At 42.6% G+C, this 18,886-nt stretch overlaps 2 protein-coding genes across 3 annotated transcripts in view; one reads left to right on the forward strand and one right to left on the reverse strand.

The window, feature by feature from the left end:
• Positions 1-18,886, forward strand: part of EMP2 (epithelial membrane protein 2) — a 594,685-nt gene that overhangs the window by 351,598 nt on the left and 224,201 nt on the right. The gene's annotated exons all lie outside the window — the stretch shown is intronic.
• The window catches only part of ATF7IP2 (activating transcription factor 7 interacting protein 2), a 564,057-nt gene that overhangs the window by 127,084 nt on the left and 418,087 nt on the right, over positions 1-18,886 (reverse strand). For both annotated transcript variants that reach the window (XM_082260703.1, XM_082260702.1), the window contains 2 exons: positions 5,525-5,574; positions 5,304-5,364 (listed from right to left, as the gene is read on the reverse strand). In XM_082260703.1, the coding sequence (XP_082116829.1) occupies positions 5,304-5,364; positions 5,525-5,574 (111 nt within the window). The remainder of the gene's footprint in view (positions 1-5,303; positions 5,365-5,524; positions 5,575-18,886) is intronic.

Genomic DNA, 18,886 nt, shown 5'->3' on the forward strand with positions numbered 1-18,886 from the left:
CATCTCTGACAGAGGGGTACAATTCACGTCCCGTTTCTGGAAGGCATTATGTGGGCTGCTGAAGATCGACCTGGCTATGTCCTCATCCTACCATCCACAAAGCAACGGTCAAACAGAGAGGACAAACCAGACCCTGGAGCAATACCTCCGTTGCTTCACTACCTTTGTCCAGGACGACTGGGTAACCTTATTGCCATTTGCGGAATTCGCATATAATAATTCCAAACATTCCGTCACTGGGCAATCCCCCTTCTTCGCCAATTATGGGTTCCATCCCTCCTTCCTGCCTGACATCTCCTCTGAATCTGGAGTCCCCGCAGTCCAGGACATTTTCAACTTTGTCACCAGCAATAACAAACTTCTGCGGGAAACGCTGACCAAGGCTCAGGCAGAGTCCAAGAAAACCTCTAACGAGAAAAAGAGGGGAGAGTTAATCCTCCAGCTTGGTGATCGGGTTTTGCTGTCCACAGCTACCTCCGCTTGGCCTACCCGTCCAAGAAGTTGGCTCCCAAATTTATCGGTCCATTTTCAGTTAAAAGGAGACTCAATGCCGTTTCTTACGAACTATCCTTACCTGATACCCTGCAGATCCATCCTGTATTCCAGGTCACCCTCTTAAAGCCTGTGGTTCCTGATGCCTTCCCTGGCAGAAATTCTGGACCTCCCGAACCTGTGATTGTGGATGGAGACGTGGAGTATGAAGTGGAGGCCGTACTTGACTGTCGGAAGAGAGGTAACCAGCTCCAGTACCTGATCAAGTGGAAAGGCTATGGGCCGGAAGAAAATAACTGGGAACCAGAGTGGAACATCCATGTTGCAGATTTAATCCAGGCGTTTTTTCTTGCCCATCCTCAGAAAAGCAGTTTATTGGGCACCCTAAGGTTGCCCTTAAGGGGGGGACAATGTTAGGAACGCTTCCTGAGCACACTGATGTGTGAGTCTGCAACCTAAAGGGTTAACCCAGAGCAGACTAATTGCAATAATTGGCAAACAGGCTGCCTTATTTAAACAGCTTAGCAGCACTTCACTTGTTTGCTGCCTGTCCTGATCCCGGCTCGTTTTGACTACTCTTCTGGATTCTCCTTGTCGGCTCATCCACCTTCAGACCTTGACCGGTTACCCCCTGGTGGGGCGACCCTGGGGACCGTGACCTGGTATCCACCTGCAGACAAATCCATCCTTACCATCAGAGGCCCTGGTGAAGACCGGTGGATGCTTAGACCCCGCACCTCAGGTTAGCCTGTGCTACTCACCTCGGGTTTCCAACCAAGCTCCGCCCACCGGCAACGGTAAGCCTTCTCTGCACCACAGGCTGCCACCTGCCTCATAACACAACCAGTGCATCCACCAGTGCCTTATCTTGCGCGGCAGGGGAGGTAGAAATGTCATCCTCATTATCCGAGCAGGCAGGGCGCGAGGTCACCGACCCGGCAGGAAGACCCACGTCTGCAGCGGCTGAGTCAGACTCAGAATTCGAGACATCAGATGAGGCAGGGGTAGGTGCAGGTCGTTTCTTCGCACCTCGCCCTCTCAAGGCCACCTCCCCCGGGACACAAATGCTTCCAGAACCGCCAAAATTGCATTGGCGGACAGTTGCGATCTGGACAGTTGCAATTCGGAAGGCCCTGCGACCTCTGTGAGGGGGTCAGGTGGGGACACATGTTCAACAGGGTCCATACTGCACAAGAAGAACCCACCAGCAAAATTTGAAAAAACTTACTGTCCCAATATGCATAAGCTGGTCCCAGAATGTCTGCATGTGTCAGCAGCAGCTCTCCAAAAGGAAGTGAGCTTGAAACTGCCCATGGTGAAGGGAGGGGCTCAACCCACCGGAAAAAGCCTCCAGGCACTCCAATCTAGATTCCCAGCAAAGAATCCACCGCAAAATGGGCGAAACCGGGTGTATCAAGATGGCCGCCGATCACTGTAACACATGTGGCTGCAAGAAAATGGCGGCCACACGCGGAGGAGCAGAGTGACCGAGGCCTTCAGGGGGACCCCCCGGACCTCCACCACACAATCGATCAGCAGGTAGACCATGGAAGTACAGAGTAAGCCGCCCCCCCTCCCTGCACGATGGCCGCTGCCGGCGCACCCCTCAACCCCCCATGAGGCCTGAGAACGTGGTTCCAACCCCCGGGAGCAGGCCAAAACAGTCCCACAGGTGGAGGGACAGGGGGTAAGGAGGTAGAAGAGGGGGTGCATAACAGGACAGAGGGGGAACCCGGGATTGTGAGGGTCCGACCGTCCCAGGGAGAGGCCCACATCCACCCCAAAATCCGCCAGGGGGAAAAGGGGGGGGGGACATTTTCTCACCATACCAGGAACACAGGCAGGCACCACCTCCTGACAGGGGCCCTCTCTGCCGCAGCGGGGGGGGGGGCTGTCTGCCAAAAAGGAACGCTGCGACTCAGGCCTAGGCCCTGTCGTGTGTGACCTGGCGAGACGTTTAACTCGCGGGGCCAGTCCCCGTCCAGTGGGACTATGTCGCGGCCAGCCCAGCGCGGAGCTAAGGTCTGCGTGCACTCGTTGGCCGGCTTGGGTGACCACTGGATCTATACATCCAGTCCGTCGGCCCAGATCCGGAATAGTGGCTTGTAGATGTCACAGGAAAAAATCCGGAGAAAGACAATTAAAAAAAAAAAATTAACTAGAAAAAAAATTTGCCAGGACCAGAGATCCCAGCAGGGAACTAGGTCCTTACTCCTGACTAGACAGATTAAAACTGACATCCTATGCAGGAAGAGAGGGTGTACACTCCGGGACTGCCCACAGGCGTAGCCAGAACTTTTTTTTTTTTTTGTCTAGTGTCCTACTCCTGTAGGGGGCAGTATAATCCTACTGATTTGCATCAGGAACTGCGTCCGTCAATGAACAATAGAGAAAGATTGTTTATCGAAGGCTCAGAATAACTTTTCTTGCAAAGTCCTATTGTCTTATTAAAGCCCAGTAAGTGCTCAGGACCAGCAGGGGTAGATAGCGAAATCCAGCGATTTCCCCATGAAAAGTGTCAGAAACTGTAGGAAGAGTGATTTTCTGTAGGTAGCTGTAGGAGAGTATCATTGATACTTTTTCTGTTGGGTTTAAATTTTTTTGACAGAGATTGGGTTTCCTTGAGGATGACCACTGACTAAAACAGGGGTGTTAAACAAGGCCTAAACCGCTATAGAGCAACTAGTGGTGAGCGGCATGTGCGCTGACCCAATTCAGGGGAGTGTGGGCAGAGCCTGCTTCTCGAACTTTTCAATGTTCTATTTACTACATTGGCATCATTCATGACCATTATTGCTGCCATCAGTAATCATCATCAGCGGGTTCTTTTTTCAAAATGACCTGTGGAGCCCTATTAAAGCGGCCCCCGGCCTGCACTTTTGACATGCCTGGACTAAAACGATGGTTCCAAGTCTCTGAAGATTGCTGTCCACTAATGTTTACGTCTTTTTTCTTACTACCATATATACTAGGGCTGGGCGATATGGCTGAAAACTGTATCACGATATCAGTGTTTCATATCGGTCGATATCGATATATATTGATATTTTTTATTACCCATTTAAAATAAGGACCCTAGGGTGAGAATGCAGGGCGGCGGGCATGGTGCAGGAGAATGCAGGGTACTGGCATGGTGCAGGAGAATGCAGGGTGACTGGCATGGTGCAGGAGAATGCAGGGTGACTGGCATGGTGCAGGAGAATGCAGGGTGACTGGCATGGTGCAGGAGAATGCAGGGTGACTGGCATGGTGCAGGAGAATGCAGGGTGACTGGCATGGTGCAGGAGAATGCAGGGTGACTGGCATGGTGCAGGAGAATGCAGGGTGGCTGGCATGGTGCAGGAGAATGCAGGGTGGCTGGCATGGTGCAGGAGAATGCAGGGTGGCTGGCATGGTGCAGGAGAATGCAGGGTGGCTGGCATGGTGCAGGAGAATGCAGGGTGGCTGGCATGGTGCAGGAGAATGCAGGGTGACTGGCATGGTGCAGGAGAATGCAGGGTGACTGGCATGGTGCAGGAGAATGCAGGGTGACTGGCATGGTACAAGAGGATCCGGGGTTGTGGGTTGTGACGTGTTGGCGCCGGGCGGCGCCATTTTTAAAAGTTTAAACCCGTCGGAGCGGACTTTGATTTATCGTGCAAGTTTCCTTATTGCTATCGAGCACGGGACTATCGCGATACCTATCGGTATCGTTTTATCGCCCAGCCCTAATATATACCCATTAATATATTCAGATTATCCTGCAATATCAACACTGGGTCATTGGGCCCTCTTTTGTTTTGTTATTGCAGTGTGGTTTACTACATGGACATCAGTGGCGGCTGGTGCGTTGGGGGCGCAGGGGTGCCGCCCCCCCCATCCATGCGTCCGGCCACCTAATCTGCATGCGGGGCGCCGGACGCATGGAGTTCAATGTTTTTTTTTTTTTTTTTCTAAAGCACGTGATTAGAGCCAAAGGCTCTAATAGGCTTCAGAAAAAGGGTGGACCCGGAGTGCAGAGCAGTGCGCCCCGGGCCCACCCATTGTGTGACAATAATGAATGAATATTCACTATTGTCACACGGATCCTCCTCCTGGCCAAATAGGAAGCGGGTCCGAGACCCGTTTCCTGATTGGCTGAAAGGCGAGCTTTTGCGATTGGCCAAGGAGGAGGGCTCGGGAGACGCGGAGGACTGAGGAGAAGCCGCCGCTGCATCAGGTAAGTGCACACTGGTCTCTCTGCACGCTGTGCTTAATCTGCATTGAATAGGGGCACGCTGTGCTAACTCTGCATTGAATGGGGGCACGCTGTGCTAACTCTGCATTGAATGGGGGCACGCTGTGCTAACTCTGCATTGAATGGGGGCACGCTGTGCTAACTCTGCATTGAATGGGGGCATGCTGTGCTAACTCTGCATTGAATGGGGGCACAATATACTTTGATTACTGAAGGCCCCTTTTACACTTTTGTGACCTCAAAGTCATGCAATTTTTTGCTGCGTTTTTGCTGCAAAGCAATGCCTATTCGATTTTTGTTTGCGCCCCCCCAAAAAATTTTGAGCACCAGCCGCTACAGATGGACATTATAGATGGACTAATTTAGTTTGCTGTCCTCCTGTAAACTACATAATCTAGGCATCTAAACACATTTCTCTTCTGTAAATACAGTTTATGCAATACACCTAACTTGGTCAACAAAAGGAACGATAGAGAAACAGTAAGGTAATGGGGAAAAAAAAAAGTTTACTCTTTATACAATATATAAGTTCCAGACTACAATTTTAACATGTAGTACTTTACCGGACAATTACAAGGATAAGTATAAATACTACCTTCATCAGCTTTTTGTTCTTCATCGTCTGTTAGATCAATTACAGCCATGGGTTGCTTATCCTGTTTAAAATTGGGGGGGAAAAAAAAAAAAAAAAAACTTAAAAACCTGGAATGACACATTTTGTCAATACCTGTACAAACAAAATAAACATTTTATCCATAGGAATTAACTTTTTAGTTTTAGTTGCAGTTTTCTACAAAATTTATGTACAGTACATACCAGTGTTTTATTTCTGTGCTCCTTGATTGATTCCATTATTTTACGAATGGCTAGACAAAAGAAAAGTGGTATAAGTACAAACTGCAGCATTTTTAATGTTTAAATAAACCTGTGCTGGGGTTAAATTAAAATTGTAATACAGTAAAGTAAAAAAGCAAAAAAAAAACAAAAAAACAAAACAAAAAAAAACAAAACAACATGCAGAGGTGCACAAGGCTGAACATATGAGTGCTTCACAATTGCCATTTAAACGCTTCTGGGCCAAGTGCGAAATTGTGTACCATCAGTACGTCTTTTTGGTCTAGGGCACGCATGAGCGCCGCTGGGGACCTGCTCCCAGTGTGATTGGACACAGCGGGTTCCAATCGGCTGGTCTGGAGAACATGATGTTTGCCGGCACCTGGCTATCATTTTTGGGAGAAGCAGAACAGCAGTCTATGTAAACAAGACAGATCACTGTTCTGTCAGAGGGGAAGATGGAGCTCTTTTATTTCTGCTAAGGAACATGGATCTCGGTCTTCTCCCAGTCAAAGCATCCCCCACAGTTAGCAAGCACTCCCAGGGAAACGCATTAAACCTTTTGATAGCCCTTGTTAACACCTTACCTGCCAGTGTCATTAGTACAGTGACAGTGTATTTTTTTTATAAATAAACCTGTGCTGGGGTTAAAATTAAATTGTAATGAAGAAAAAAAAAACAAAAAAAAAAAAATATACAGAGGTGCACGTGACTGAACACATAAGTGCTTCAAAAGTGCCATTTAAATGCTCTCTGGACTGCCCCACGCATATATACTGCGGCAGGGCAGCCCTTTAGCGTAAAATCCCATACCTGTACATCTTTTTTTTTGGTCTAGGGAACGCATGTGCGCCGCTGGCGACCTGCTACTGCTGTGATTGGACACAGTGGGACCAATCAGCGGGTCTGGCGGACCGGCATCCGGCGATGCTTTCCGAGAGAGGAAAAACGGTGGTCTGCCTATGTAAACAAGACAGATAACTGTTCTGTCAGAGGGGAAGATGGAGATCTTGTGTTTCTGCTAAGGAACACGGATCTCTGTCTTCCCCCAGTTAACAAGCAATCCCAGGGAACACATTTAACCTTTTGATCGCCCCTGTTAACCCCTTTCCTGCCAGTGTCAGTGTAGTTACAGTGCATTTTTTTTAGCCCCGATCACTGTATTAGTGTCACTGGTCCCCAAAATGTGTCCCTTAGTGTCAGATTTGTCCACCGCAATGTCGCAGTCCCGCTAAAGATCGCTGTCATTACAAGTAATTATGATAAAAATTCCTTAAAGCTATCCCATAGTTTGTAGACGCTATAACTTTTGCACAAACCAATCAATATACGCATTGGATTTTTTTTTTTACCAAAAGCATGTAGTAGATTATATATTGGCCTAAATCGATAAAGAAATTACATATTTTTTTTTTTAAATTGGGTTTGTTTTATAGCAGAAAGTAATATGTAATATATATATTTTTGTGAAGAATCAACAACAAGGGGGACACAATCATGAAGTGGAACGAAATGTATTGGATATTTCAAACTTTTTTAACAAATAAAAAACTAAAAAATTGGCCGTGCAAAATTATTCAGCCCCCTTAAGTTAATACTTTGTAGCGCCACCTTTTGCAGCTGTAAGTCGCTTGGAGTATGTCTCTATCAGTTTTGCACCACGAGAGACTGAAATTTTTGCCCATTCCTCCTTGCAAAACAGCTCGAGCTCAGTGAGGTTGGATGGAGAGCGTTTGTGAACAGCAGTTTTTAGTTCTTTCCACAGATTCTCGATTGGATTCAGCTCTGGAATTTGACTTGGCCATTCTAACACCTGGATATGTTTATTTGTGAACCATTCCATTGTAGATTTTGCTTTATGTTTTGGATCATTGTCTTGTTGGAAGACAAATCTCCGTCCCAGTCTCAGGTCTTTTGCAGACTCCATCAGGTTTTCTTCCAGAATGGTCCTGTATTTGGCTCCATCCATCTTCCCATCAATTTTAACCATCTTCCCTGTCCCTGCTGAAGAAAAGCAGGCCCAAACCATGATGCTGCCACCACCATGTTTGACAGTGGGGATGGTGTGTTCAGGGCGATGAGCTGTGTTGCTTTTAGGCCAAACATAACGTTTTGCATTGTTGCCAAAAAGTTCGATTTTGGTTTCATCTGACCAGAGCACCTTCTTCCACATAGAGATATATACTCCCAAAGGTGTATATTCTTCGCGCCTATGGATAGCCTAATCTATGAGGGGAATGTGAAAGTGATTTAATAAATAGGGGGGGGGGGGGGAATTAGTGGTAGCAGCTACTATAGGTTAAAAATATCTGGTAAAAGAAAACCCCAAAGTGATTGGAATTGATATAGTGCTTGTTGTTAATATCCAGGGGTAAAACAATTGCTTGTTAATAACCCGGATAAAAATGTGTGGGACAAGTATAGATGTGATATAAGTGGAACTAATTTTAAACTCAATAAATAGCATAAACTACATCACACAAATATAATAAAATAGATCATCATATATCAGGTGATAAACAATCAATCAATTGCCAAGTGCCTTAAAGTGCAAATACGTGCAAAAAATTTGCAAAAGAGTCCAAATAAAGTTCATATGTGGTTTATATAAATAACTTCAGTGCCAAAAGGAAAGAAAGTGCAAATGCTTGTGCCGGATCCTCCAGTGGTCCAGCTGTTAATACTTATTATGTGGCTTTAAGAAATAATGGGGGTTGCGCACTCACCAGAGGTTGTAGGTCTTAATTGCCGTATGACAAAAAGACCATAAGAGCCTTATGGCCTTCCTGCCCAGAGGGATGGCGACTGCTGGGCTTTGTAGTCCCCTATGGTCCGGATCTCCTTCCGCAATAGACTGGATCCTCAGGGTCCGATTGGAGTGAACAAAAAGGTTCCCAATAGTGCAGTACCATTAAAATGCTTTAATAGGTATAACTAATAGTGAAATACAAGAAGGTTTTAACATTTCAAAAATCGCGCCTGCTGTGCTAAGCCTGTGCGTGGAGAGCGGTGAGTACCGGCTTGCGTTTCACCAGGCTACTGGGCATGCAGCGTACGTTCCACCTGATGCGCGTTTCGTCAGAGCGTGTGACGTCTTCAGAGGTGGAGTCATACGCTAGCTTGGAGCCTTAAGTACGGTAGTCGTCGCTCTACACTCCTCCCAACCAGGAAGTTTGTCCGCATAGCGTCCTCTGTTGCGAAGCAACATGGTGTTAGGGGAGAAAGATGCAGAACATCCATGGTGGGTTCTAAATGAGAGCGACTGTCTACATAACTGAGTATATAAATTTCAAACAGCTAAAGAATTATCAATAATAAATCACAATCCATAAATGTGTTTTAACAAGTAACCATTAACAATGTGGGGTGTCTTATGATAAAAAAAACAACTATAATGGTGATTATTTTGAAATAACAATTGATCTGTGTATACTAATATAAGATTATATCATGTGATAGGACATATTACATTACGATAATACATAAATTGCAGTACCCATAGTAGTGATAGTGACTTAATAAATCGTGCTGAAAATAATATGTGAAATCTGTAAAATAGTTAATGGTATATTAAAAATATAAAATATCAATATGCATTAAGGTCTTCTTTCAATTGTTAAAACTTATTAGGTTATTATACTTTCTAAATTGTTTATTAAAATATTAAGATATTATTACTTTTTATTAATATTATAATACAGAGACTGAAGATAAATATTAAAATACAGAGATTTGAAATATTAAAATAATGGTGTTGATATTTATTTTAAGAAGAATGGCATAGGAATGGTTATGGATCTGCAATAAAGCAGTTTAGGTCCATATCTATATTCATTCCTAGTGGCTGTAGTGTGGATAGCTCGTAAATCCACCTGGACTCGTTTTGGGATACGGCCAGCCTCCTGTTTTTTCCCCGCCAGTTATATTCTATTCTATCTATTCCACATACTGATAGAAGAGTGGGGTTTTGGTTGTGTACTAAACGGAAATGGTTGGAAATGCTATGGTTTTTAAAACCCTTTCTAATATAGTCAATGTGTTCACCTAACCGTACTCTAAGTTTTCTAGTTGTGCGTCCCACATACTGAAGCCCACATGGGCATGTGAGCAGGTAGGTCACATGAGTACTTTCACAGGTGATAAGTTTTTTGATGTTATAGATTTTATTAGTAACATTTGATTTAAAATTTACAGTTTTGCGTTTCCGGTTTTTATATCGTTTTGCACGTTTTACATCTGCCACAAGAAAAGAATCCTTTTTCATCAAAAAAGGTAATACGTTTTTTTGGGGGGTCGGGTACATTTTTGACTACAAGGTCCCTCAGATTCCGTACTTTCCTATAAATAAACTTTGGACGGGTCGGTAACACATCCTTGAGTTTGTCATCCCTCAGTAGGATGTGCCAATGTTTATGTATAATGTGTTCGACCTCTTTATATCTGGTATTGTATTGAGATATAAATGTAAGGGCGTAATCTTGTTTCTTTCATCTTCTTTTCTAGTTTCGTTCGATCCATATTCTTTACCTCTTCCTTAATTTTATTCAATGTACTTTGTTTATAACCCTTTTCTCTAAATCTCTTGATTAAGATGTCACTTTGATGTTCAAAGTCTTCCTGTGTTTTGCAGTTCCTCCTCATGCGCATAATCTGCCCCTTTAGGAATGCCTCTAATCCAATTAGGATGATGACAGCTGTGAGTAGGAATGTAGCCATTCCTGTCTGTGGGCTTGAAGTATGTTTTTGTGTAAAGTCCGTCTTCTTTTTGTAGTGAGGTCCAGGAAATTGATTTCCTATTTACTCCAGGAACCTGTAAATTTAATATGATAATTGTTGATATTAATTTCCTGTAGGAATACTTTCAGAGATTCTTCAGTTCCTTTCCAAACGATAAAAATGTTGTCTATGAATCTTCTGTATATTTTTAGCTCTTCTATTTGTTTCCCAAATATTTCCTCACTTTCCCATTTGCTGAGAAATAAGTTAGCTACACTCGGCACATACCGTGAGCCCATGGCTACTCCTTTGTGCTGTCGATAGTAGGATCCTTGGTGCCAGAAATAATTTTTCTTCATTGCCATTTTGAGCATCTTGAGGATAAAGACTTTTTGTTCTTGCTCCAACTGAGATTTGTTATTCAGGGCCCATTCAATAGCTGATATTGCATCCTTTTGTATAATATAAGTGTAGAGGGATTCCACATCAATGGTGGCGAAAATAACCTCCCCATCCCATTGTGTGGAATCCAAAATATTAATTAGATGCCTACTATCCTTAAGATGTGATGGGTAGGTTTCTACCATGGGTTGAAGATACGTATCAAGATACTCGCCCAATTTGGAGAATAGGGAGTTTATTCCGCCAATTATTGGTCGTCCAGGTGGCTTCTCAGCATTTTTATGTATCTTGGGAAGTTGGTATATGATTGGCAACCTGGGTGCCCCTGGAAGAAGGTATTTATTTTTTATTTAATATGCCCTTTTTATGTGCTTTCTTGAGAAGTTTCTTCAATCTATTCCTATATCTGGTCAGAGGGTTATCCGTTAGTTTTATATACTTTTCTTTGTCTTGTACCAGTTTATTTAATTCTTCATAGTAATCATCCTTTTTTTTAATCACAATACCACCCCCCTTATCTGCTGGGCGGATTACTATATTTCTTATTTATTCAAGCTCTTTAATTCCTGTGATTATATTGTTTTTTGGTTTATGCCATTTCTTCTTCATTTTCTTCAGATCCTGTTCTACCAATGATTTAAAAGTTTCAGTAAAATGGTTATTGGTACACTTGGGATTAAAAGTCGACTTATTTCTAAGTCCACTATGTGCAAATGTTTCCTGTTCCTTCTCTGTTTCTTTTTCCACAAAGGTGTCCTTTTTTTCAATGTAATGTTTTGTTATATTTATCTTCCTAACAAGTTTCTGGATATCCACATAAACGTTGAAGGGGTCTAGTTTTTGTTCTGGGGCATACTTTAGATCCATATCAAGTACTGCCATTTCCTGTTCTGTAAAGGTAAGTCCACTTAGGTGGAAAATTCCTTGTCCTATTGGTTTCTTTTCCTTTTTGCCCCTACTTTCTCTACAGCCTCTTCGTTTCTTACCCCCTCTCTTCCTGTTTGTACAGGTTGGTGCTGGGGGCGGTGGTGTTGGGGAGGTGGGGGTTGCCAATAGTTTCCCCTTCCTCTGCGTCCCCTTCCATTGTGGGGACGATTCCACCCTCTGTTCCCTCTGTGTGGGCGATGGTAGTAGGGTTCCCAGTTCCTTGGTGGATTCCAAGCTGGGGGTTCTCTGTTTTCCTATCTGGGAAAATCCCATACATAGGGTCGGTCTGTTGTGTAATATTGGCCTTGGGTATCCTCCAAAGGTTGATAAGAGTTATGTGTTGTTACATTGTATTTATATGTTGGGTGTCTACTTCGACCAGGTTCTTTATGGTGATAAGGTGTTCTTTGCAATTTAGGGTCGCCTCTAGATCTAGTTGTAGGCGTTCTCATTTCAGTTTCCTCCAAAAGGTGTGGATGGTAGTAGTTGTTGGGTAGAGTTTTCCCTTTCAATAGAAGAGGATCTGGATTGTACATTGCTGTCTACTTTTAATTCTTGCCATTTGTAGACTAAATTCTTGTTGTAGTCCCCTAGATCTCTTTGGTACTTCTTAATTTTTTTAAATTGTGTGTCTTTATCCAATTTATCTAGGAATTCTTTCAGATGTTTGCATTTGTCTTTATATTCGTTTGTGTTGGAAAAAGGCTCTAGTTGTTCTTTTAAACCATTAATCATTTCATTTAATCTAGTCATTTTCTTTTTCCTCCTTTTCACTATTAGTTCTAATAAATTCTTCTCACAGGTTCGTTCTAAAGAAGGTGTACCATTCCTCCTCTAGGCCTGTACCCTCCATCCCATCATTGGGTGCTAGATCCCATCTTAATCTTCGTGGCATGATATGGTCTTTAATATATTTTTCTAGCATAAGGATATCCCACCATGTACGGATTTGTTTGTCCATGGTGTTTTTTAGGGATCTGAATAGTTGATCCAGGTCCCTATTTGGATTTTGTTGTATTTCTGCTGTGAAGATACTATCAACATCCACTTTCTTATTGCCCATATAATTAAAAATATCATAAATCTCCATGGCAGCGTAAGTGGTAAAGGATTGGTAATAGAGGTATATACTCCCAAAGGTGTATATTCTTCGCGCCTATGGATAGCCTAATCTATGAGGGGAATGTGAAAGTGATTTAATAAATAGGGGGGGGGGGGGATAAAATACCAGATATAAAGAGGTCGAACACATTATACATAAATATTGGCACGTCCTACTGAGGGATGACAAACTCAAGGATGTGTTACCGACCCCTCCAAAGTTTATTTATAGGAAAGGACGGAATCTGAGGGACCTTGTAGTCAAAAATATACCCGACCCCCCAAAAAAATGTATATTACCTTTTTTGATGAAAAAGGATTCTTTTCTTGTGGCAGATGTAAAACGTGCAAAACGATAAAAAATCGGAAACGCAAAACTGTAAATTTTAAATCAAATTTTACAAATAAAATCTATAACATCAAAAAACTTATCACCTATGAAAGTACTCATGTGACCTACCTGCTCACATGCCCACGTGGGCTTCAGTATGTGGGACGCACAACTAGAAAACTTAGAGTACGGTTAGGTGAACACATTGACTATATTAGAAAGGGTTTTAAAAACCATAGCGTTTCCAACCATTTCCGTTTAGTACACAACCAAAACCCCACTCTTCTATCAGTATGTGGGATAGATAGAATAGAATATAACTGGCGGGGAAAAAACATGAGGCTGGCCGTATCCCAAAACGAGTCCAGGTGGATTTTTGAGCTATCCACAATACAGCCACTAGGAATGAATATAGATATGGACCTAAACTGCTTTATTGCAGATCCATAACCATTCCTATGCACTTCTTAAAATAAATATCAACATCATTATTTTAATATTTCAAATCTCTGTATTTTAATATTTATCTTCCTGTATTATAATATTAATAAAAAGTAATAATATCTTAATATTTTAATAAACAATTTAGAAAGTATAATAACCTAATAAGTTTTAACAATTGAAAGAAGACCTTAATGCATATTGATATTTTATATTTTTAATATACCATTAACTATTTTACAGATTTCACATATTTTCAGCACGATTTATGTAAGTCACTATCACTACTATGGGTACTGCAATTTATGTATTATCGTAATGTAATATGTCCTATCACATGATATAATTTTATATTAGTATACACAGATCAATTGTTATTTCAACATAATCGTCATTATAGTTGTTCTTTTATCATAAGACACCCCACATTGGTAATGGTTACTTGTTAAAACACATTTATTGATTGTGATTTATTATTGATAATTCTTTTGCTGTTTGAAATTTATATACTCAGTTATGTAGACAGTCGCTCTCATTTAGAACCCACCAGGGATGTTCTGCATCGTTCTCCCCTAATACCATGTTGCTTCGCAACAGAGGACGCTATGCGGACAAACTTCCTGTTTGGGAGGAGTGTAGAGCGGCGACTACAGTACTTAAGGCTCCAAGCTAGCGTATGACTCCACCTCTGAAGACGTCACACGCTCTGACGAAACTCGCGTCAGGTGGAACGCACGCTGCACGCCCAGAAGCCTGGTCGAACGCAAGCCGGTACTCACCGCTCTCCACGCACAGGCTTAGCACAGCAGGCGCAATTTTTGAAATGTTAAAACCTTCTTGTATTTCACTATTAGTTATACCTATTAAAGCATTTTAATGGTACTGCACTATTGGGAGCATTTTTTTCACTCCAATCGGACCCTGAGTATCCAGTCTATTGTGGAAGGAGATCCGGATCATAGGGGACTACAAAGCCCAGCAGTCGCCATCCCTCTGGCCAGGAAGGCCATAAGGCTCTTATGGTCTTTTTGCCATACGGCAATTAAGACTTACAACCTCTGGTGAGTGCGCAACCCCCATTATTTCTTAAAACCTCATTATAAGTATTAACAGCTGGACCACTGGAGGATCCGAGACAAGCATTTGCACTTTCTTTCCTTTTGGCACTGAAGTTATTTATAGAAACCACATATGAACTTTATTTGGACTTTTTTTGCACGTATTTGCACTTTAAGGCACTTGGCAATTGATTGATTGTTTATCACCTGATATATGATGATCTATTTTATTATATTTGTGTGATATAGTTTATTATATTTATTGAGTTTAAAATTAGTTCCACTTATATGACATCTATACTTGCCCCACACATTTTTATCCGGGTTATTAACAAGCAATTGTTTTACCCCTGGATATTAACAGCAAGCGCTATATCAATTCCAATTACTTTGGGGTTTTCTTTTACCTTCTTCCACATGTTTGGTGTGTCTCCCAGGTGGCTTGTGGCAAACTTTAAACTACACTTTTTATGGATATCTTTAAAGCGGAGTTCCACCCAGGGGATACTATTTTTTAATAAAAATACCCCCGGGACAGTCAGGGCTAGTACATTCCACAATGGCTAGCCTCTGATCTGTCCCGGGTTGCACTTACCTTTTAGGAGAAATACTTACCTTGAAAAAGTATTCTCCAGCGCTGCCATCTCAGGTGTGGGCAGCTTGAAGCCAGCGCGATCCTCTTCGGCGTCCTCTTCCTTTTTCTTCGGTCCCACAATGCACTGCACCGGCCCCGCCGTCACTTCCGGTGCTCGCGCGTCATCCCTCCACAGCTTCTGGGCATGCCCAGAAGCTGTTTAGAAGGGAATGACGCGCACGCCCCGGAACTGACGTCGGGGCCGGTGCAGGCGCAATGATTCCTGGGAGCGATGACGTTCAGCTCCCAGGAATCATTGCCAAAGTCAGGAAGTGACGAATCGCCGTGGCCGCCGAGGTGAGGAAGAAGGAAGTAAGGTGAGTATATTTTCTCTACAAGGTAAGTAAAAAAAAAAAAAAAATTGCGATTATCCATTTGTTTTTCAGGTGACCCGGAGCGAGAAGATGGAGGTAAGAATCAATTTAGGGTGGAACTCCACTTTAAGAAATGGCTTTCTTCTTGCCACTCTTCCATAAAGGCCAGATTTGTGCAGTATACGACTGATTGTTGTCCTATGGACAGAGTCTCCCACCTCAGCTGTAGATCTCTGCAGTTCATCCAGAGTGATCATGGGCCTCTTGGCTGCATCTCTGATCAGTGAATGAGCTGAAAGTTTAGAGGGACGGCCAGGTCTTCGTAGATTTCCAGTGGTCTGATACTCCTTCCATTTCAATAGTATCACTTGCACAGTGCTCCTTGGGATGTTTAAAGCTTGGGAAATCTTTTTGTATCCAAATCTGGCTTCAAACTTCTCCACAACAGTATCTTGGACCTGCCTGGTGTGTTCCTTGTTCTTCATGATGCTCTCTGCGCTTTAAACGGACCTCTGAGACTATCACAGTGCAGGTGCATTTATACGGAGACTTGATTACACACAGGTGGATTCTATTTATCATGATTAGTCATTTAGGTCAATATTGGATCATTCAGAGATCCTCACAACTTCTGGAGAGAGTTTGCTGCACTGAAAGTAAAGGGGCTGAATAATTTTGCACGCCCAATTTTTCAGTTTTTTATTTGTTAAAGTTTGAAATATACAATAAATTTCGTTCCACTTCATGATTATGTCCCACTTGTTGATTCTTCACAAAAAATTACAGTTTTATAACTTTATGTTTGAAGCCTGAAATGTGGCAAAAGGTCGCAAAGTTCAAGGGGGCTGAATACTTTCGCAAAGGCACTGTGTATATATATATATATATATATATATATATATATATATATATATATATATATATATATATATATATATTTTTTTTTTTTCAAAATTGTCAGCCTTCTTTTGTTTATAAGTTAAGTTTATAAAAAAAACCCTGAAGACATGATCAAATACCACCACAAATACCACCAAAAGAAAGCTCTATTTGTGGAAAAAAAGGACATCAATTTCTTTTGGGTAGCGTGTCGCATGACCGCGTAAATATCAATTAAAGTAATGCAGTGCTGTATCGCAAAAAATGGCCTGGTCATTGATAAGGGAAACTGTATATTTTATATTTTCTTCTTATTAAAGTGGCTCACTAACGCATTTTAGGCCTCCAAATCCTGGTCAATGAGCAATATATGGACATAAGCATAGTTCTACCGTATACCAAAGGAATGTTATTGTTAACTAGTCAAGTCCTTGAGGGTTCATATTGCAAAGGGAGTTGGCTTGTGGGTGGTATATTCCTTATACACAAGTCGAACTACCACTGCCCAAGCTGCTAAGAGTTTAGTCCCATCTCCAGAGCAGCATTATGTAACATGCAAACGTCTGGTTTGCTTACCTGTCCATGCCTTAAAGGGGCACTTCATGGAAATAGCATTATTAGTTAACCACTTTACCGCTAAGTACTGTAATAGTACTGCGGCAAAGTGGCTCGTTCCCGTCTGACGACGTAGACCTATGTCGTCAGACTCCTCCCCTGTAGGCGGCGCTTGCGCACCGCCGGAGGCGCGCTCCCGCTGTTTTCATTCACAGCGGGAGTCGGGCCAGGGGAGGAGCAGCGGCGATCGCCGCTGCTCTGCCCCGATCGTCGGGGATCTAGTGTGGAGATCTGCCCGCCTGTGTAAACACAAGCGGGCGGATCTCCTCAGTGACAGGGAGTGACAGATCGGACTGTTCAGCATAGCTGGACATCCGATCTGTCCCTGTCTCACAAAGTCACCTCCCCCCCCACACGTCAGTAAGCACCAGGCATACATTAACCCCTCCCTCTCCAATAAAGTTAACCCCTTCCCTGCCAGTGTCATTTTTACAGTAACAGTGCATATTTATAGCACTGATTACTGTAGTAATGTCACTGGTACCCCCAAAAGTGTCATAAATGTCAGTCAAGGGTCCGATCTGTCCGCCGCAATGTCGCAGTCCCGCAAAAAAATCGCAAATCGCCGCCATTACGCGTTAAAAAAAAAAACACCAAAAATGACAAAAATCTTTCCCTTTGTTAGTAAACGCAATAACTTTTGCGCAAACCAATCAAAATACGCTTATTGCGATTTTTTTTACCAAACATAGGTAGCAGAAAACAAATTGGCCAAAAATTTAAAAAAAAATTGGTTTTTACATCTTTTTTGGGGGGAATTTCATATAAAAAAAATGTGAAAAATATTGTTATTTTCTCAAAATAAACGCTCTTTTTTTGTTTATAGTGCAAAAAGTAAAAATCGCACAGGTGATCAAATACCACCAAAAGAAAGCTCTGTTTGTGGGGAAAAAAGGACGTCAATTTCGTTTGGGTACGGCGTCGCACGACCGCGCAATTGTCAGTTAAAGTCGCACAGCGCCGAATCGCAAAAAGTGGCCCAGACGTAAGACAGCAAAATGCTCTAGTGGTAAAGTAGTTAAGTACTCTTGTCATATTTTCTTTATCTCTATCTGTAATTACTTTTAATAAATGGTATACTTTTAAGTAATTGTGTGATCTCTCTGTGCACATATTGAACACAACCAAAAAACAGACAAAACAGTCAAGAAGGGGGGTAAACCTTCCGGAGATGAAGAGGTTAAGCTACAGCCAGCAGAAAACTATGCAAAATACAGTTGAAGATTAAGGGTCGGTTCACACCATGATGCACCTGAATCCCATGTGAATCGCACATAAATGCACAAAACGTTCCTTTGCGATTTACATGCGATCCAGGTGCACTGGAATATCAGCCCATTCATTTGAATGGGCCGGACTGCACAAAAAGCAGTTTATGCAGAACTTTACAAAACGCACAGCAACCTGATCCCATGTAACTCTAACATGTGATCTGGTGCAGGAAAATGCACTGCATTTTAAACTTGCATTTGGGGTATCCTTAACACGGACACTGGCTGCAGATTGTAAGTGCAGTGCATACTGAACGCAGTCTGGGAAACCGGTCCGCAGGTTTCCTGCACTGCATTCTGGTGTGAACTGGCCCTAAAGCTACCCAATCACTAAAATCATAGTTACCTGTAACATGGTAATACAATTTCAAAAACATATTTATCAATCTGTAACTTGCATAAAAAAAAAAAAAAGATTTTTGCAAGATCTTACAGTAAAATCTTTTTCTCTGAAGTCCATTGACAGACGCAGCCTCCATCTTCATTAGCTGAATGGGTTATGCTACCCCCTGCAGGAGAAGCCTAGGCAGGAAAAATTTAAATGTACACGTCCATGGGGCAATCCCCACAGGCATAACCCACACATCCTCTGCTCAGAAAACCAGTTTAGTTGTAAGCAGTGAAGAAAAAAACATTCCCATATCAGAGGGGCGGG

Source organism: Pelophylax lessonae (genome assembly GCF_965119305.1).
Source record: "Pelophylax lessonae genome assembly, chromosome: 6".
NCBI classification, from domain to species: domain Eukaryota; kingdom Metazoa; phylum Chordata; class Amphibia; order Anura; family Ranidae; genus Pelophylax; species Pelophylax lessonae.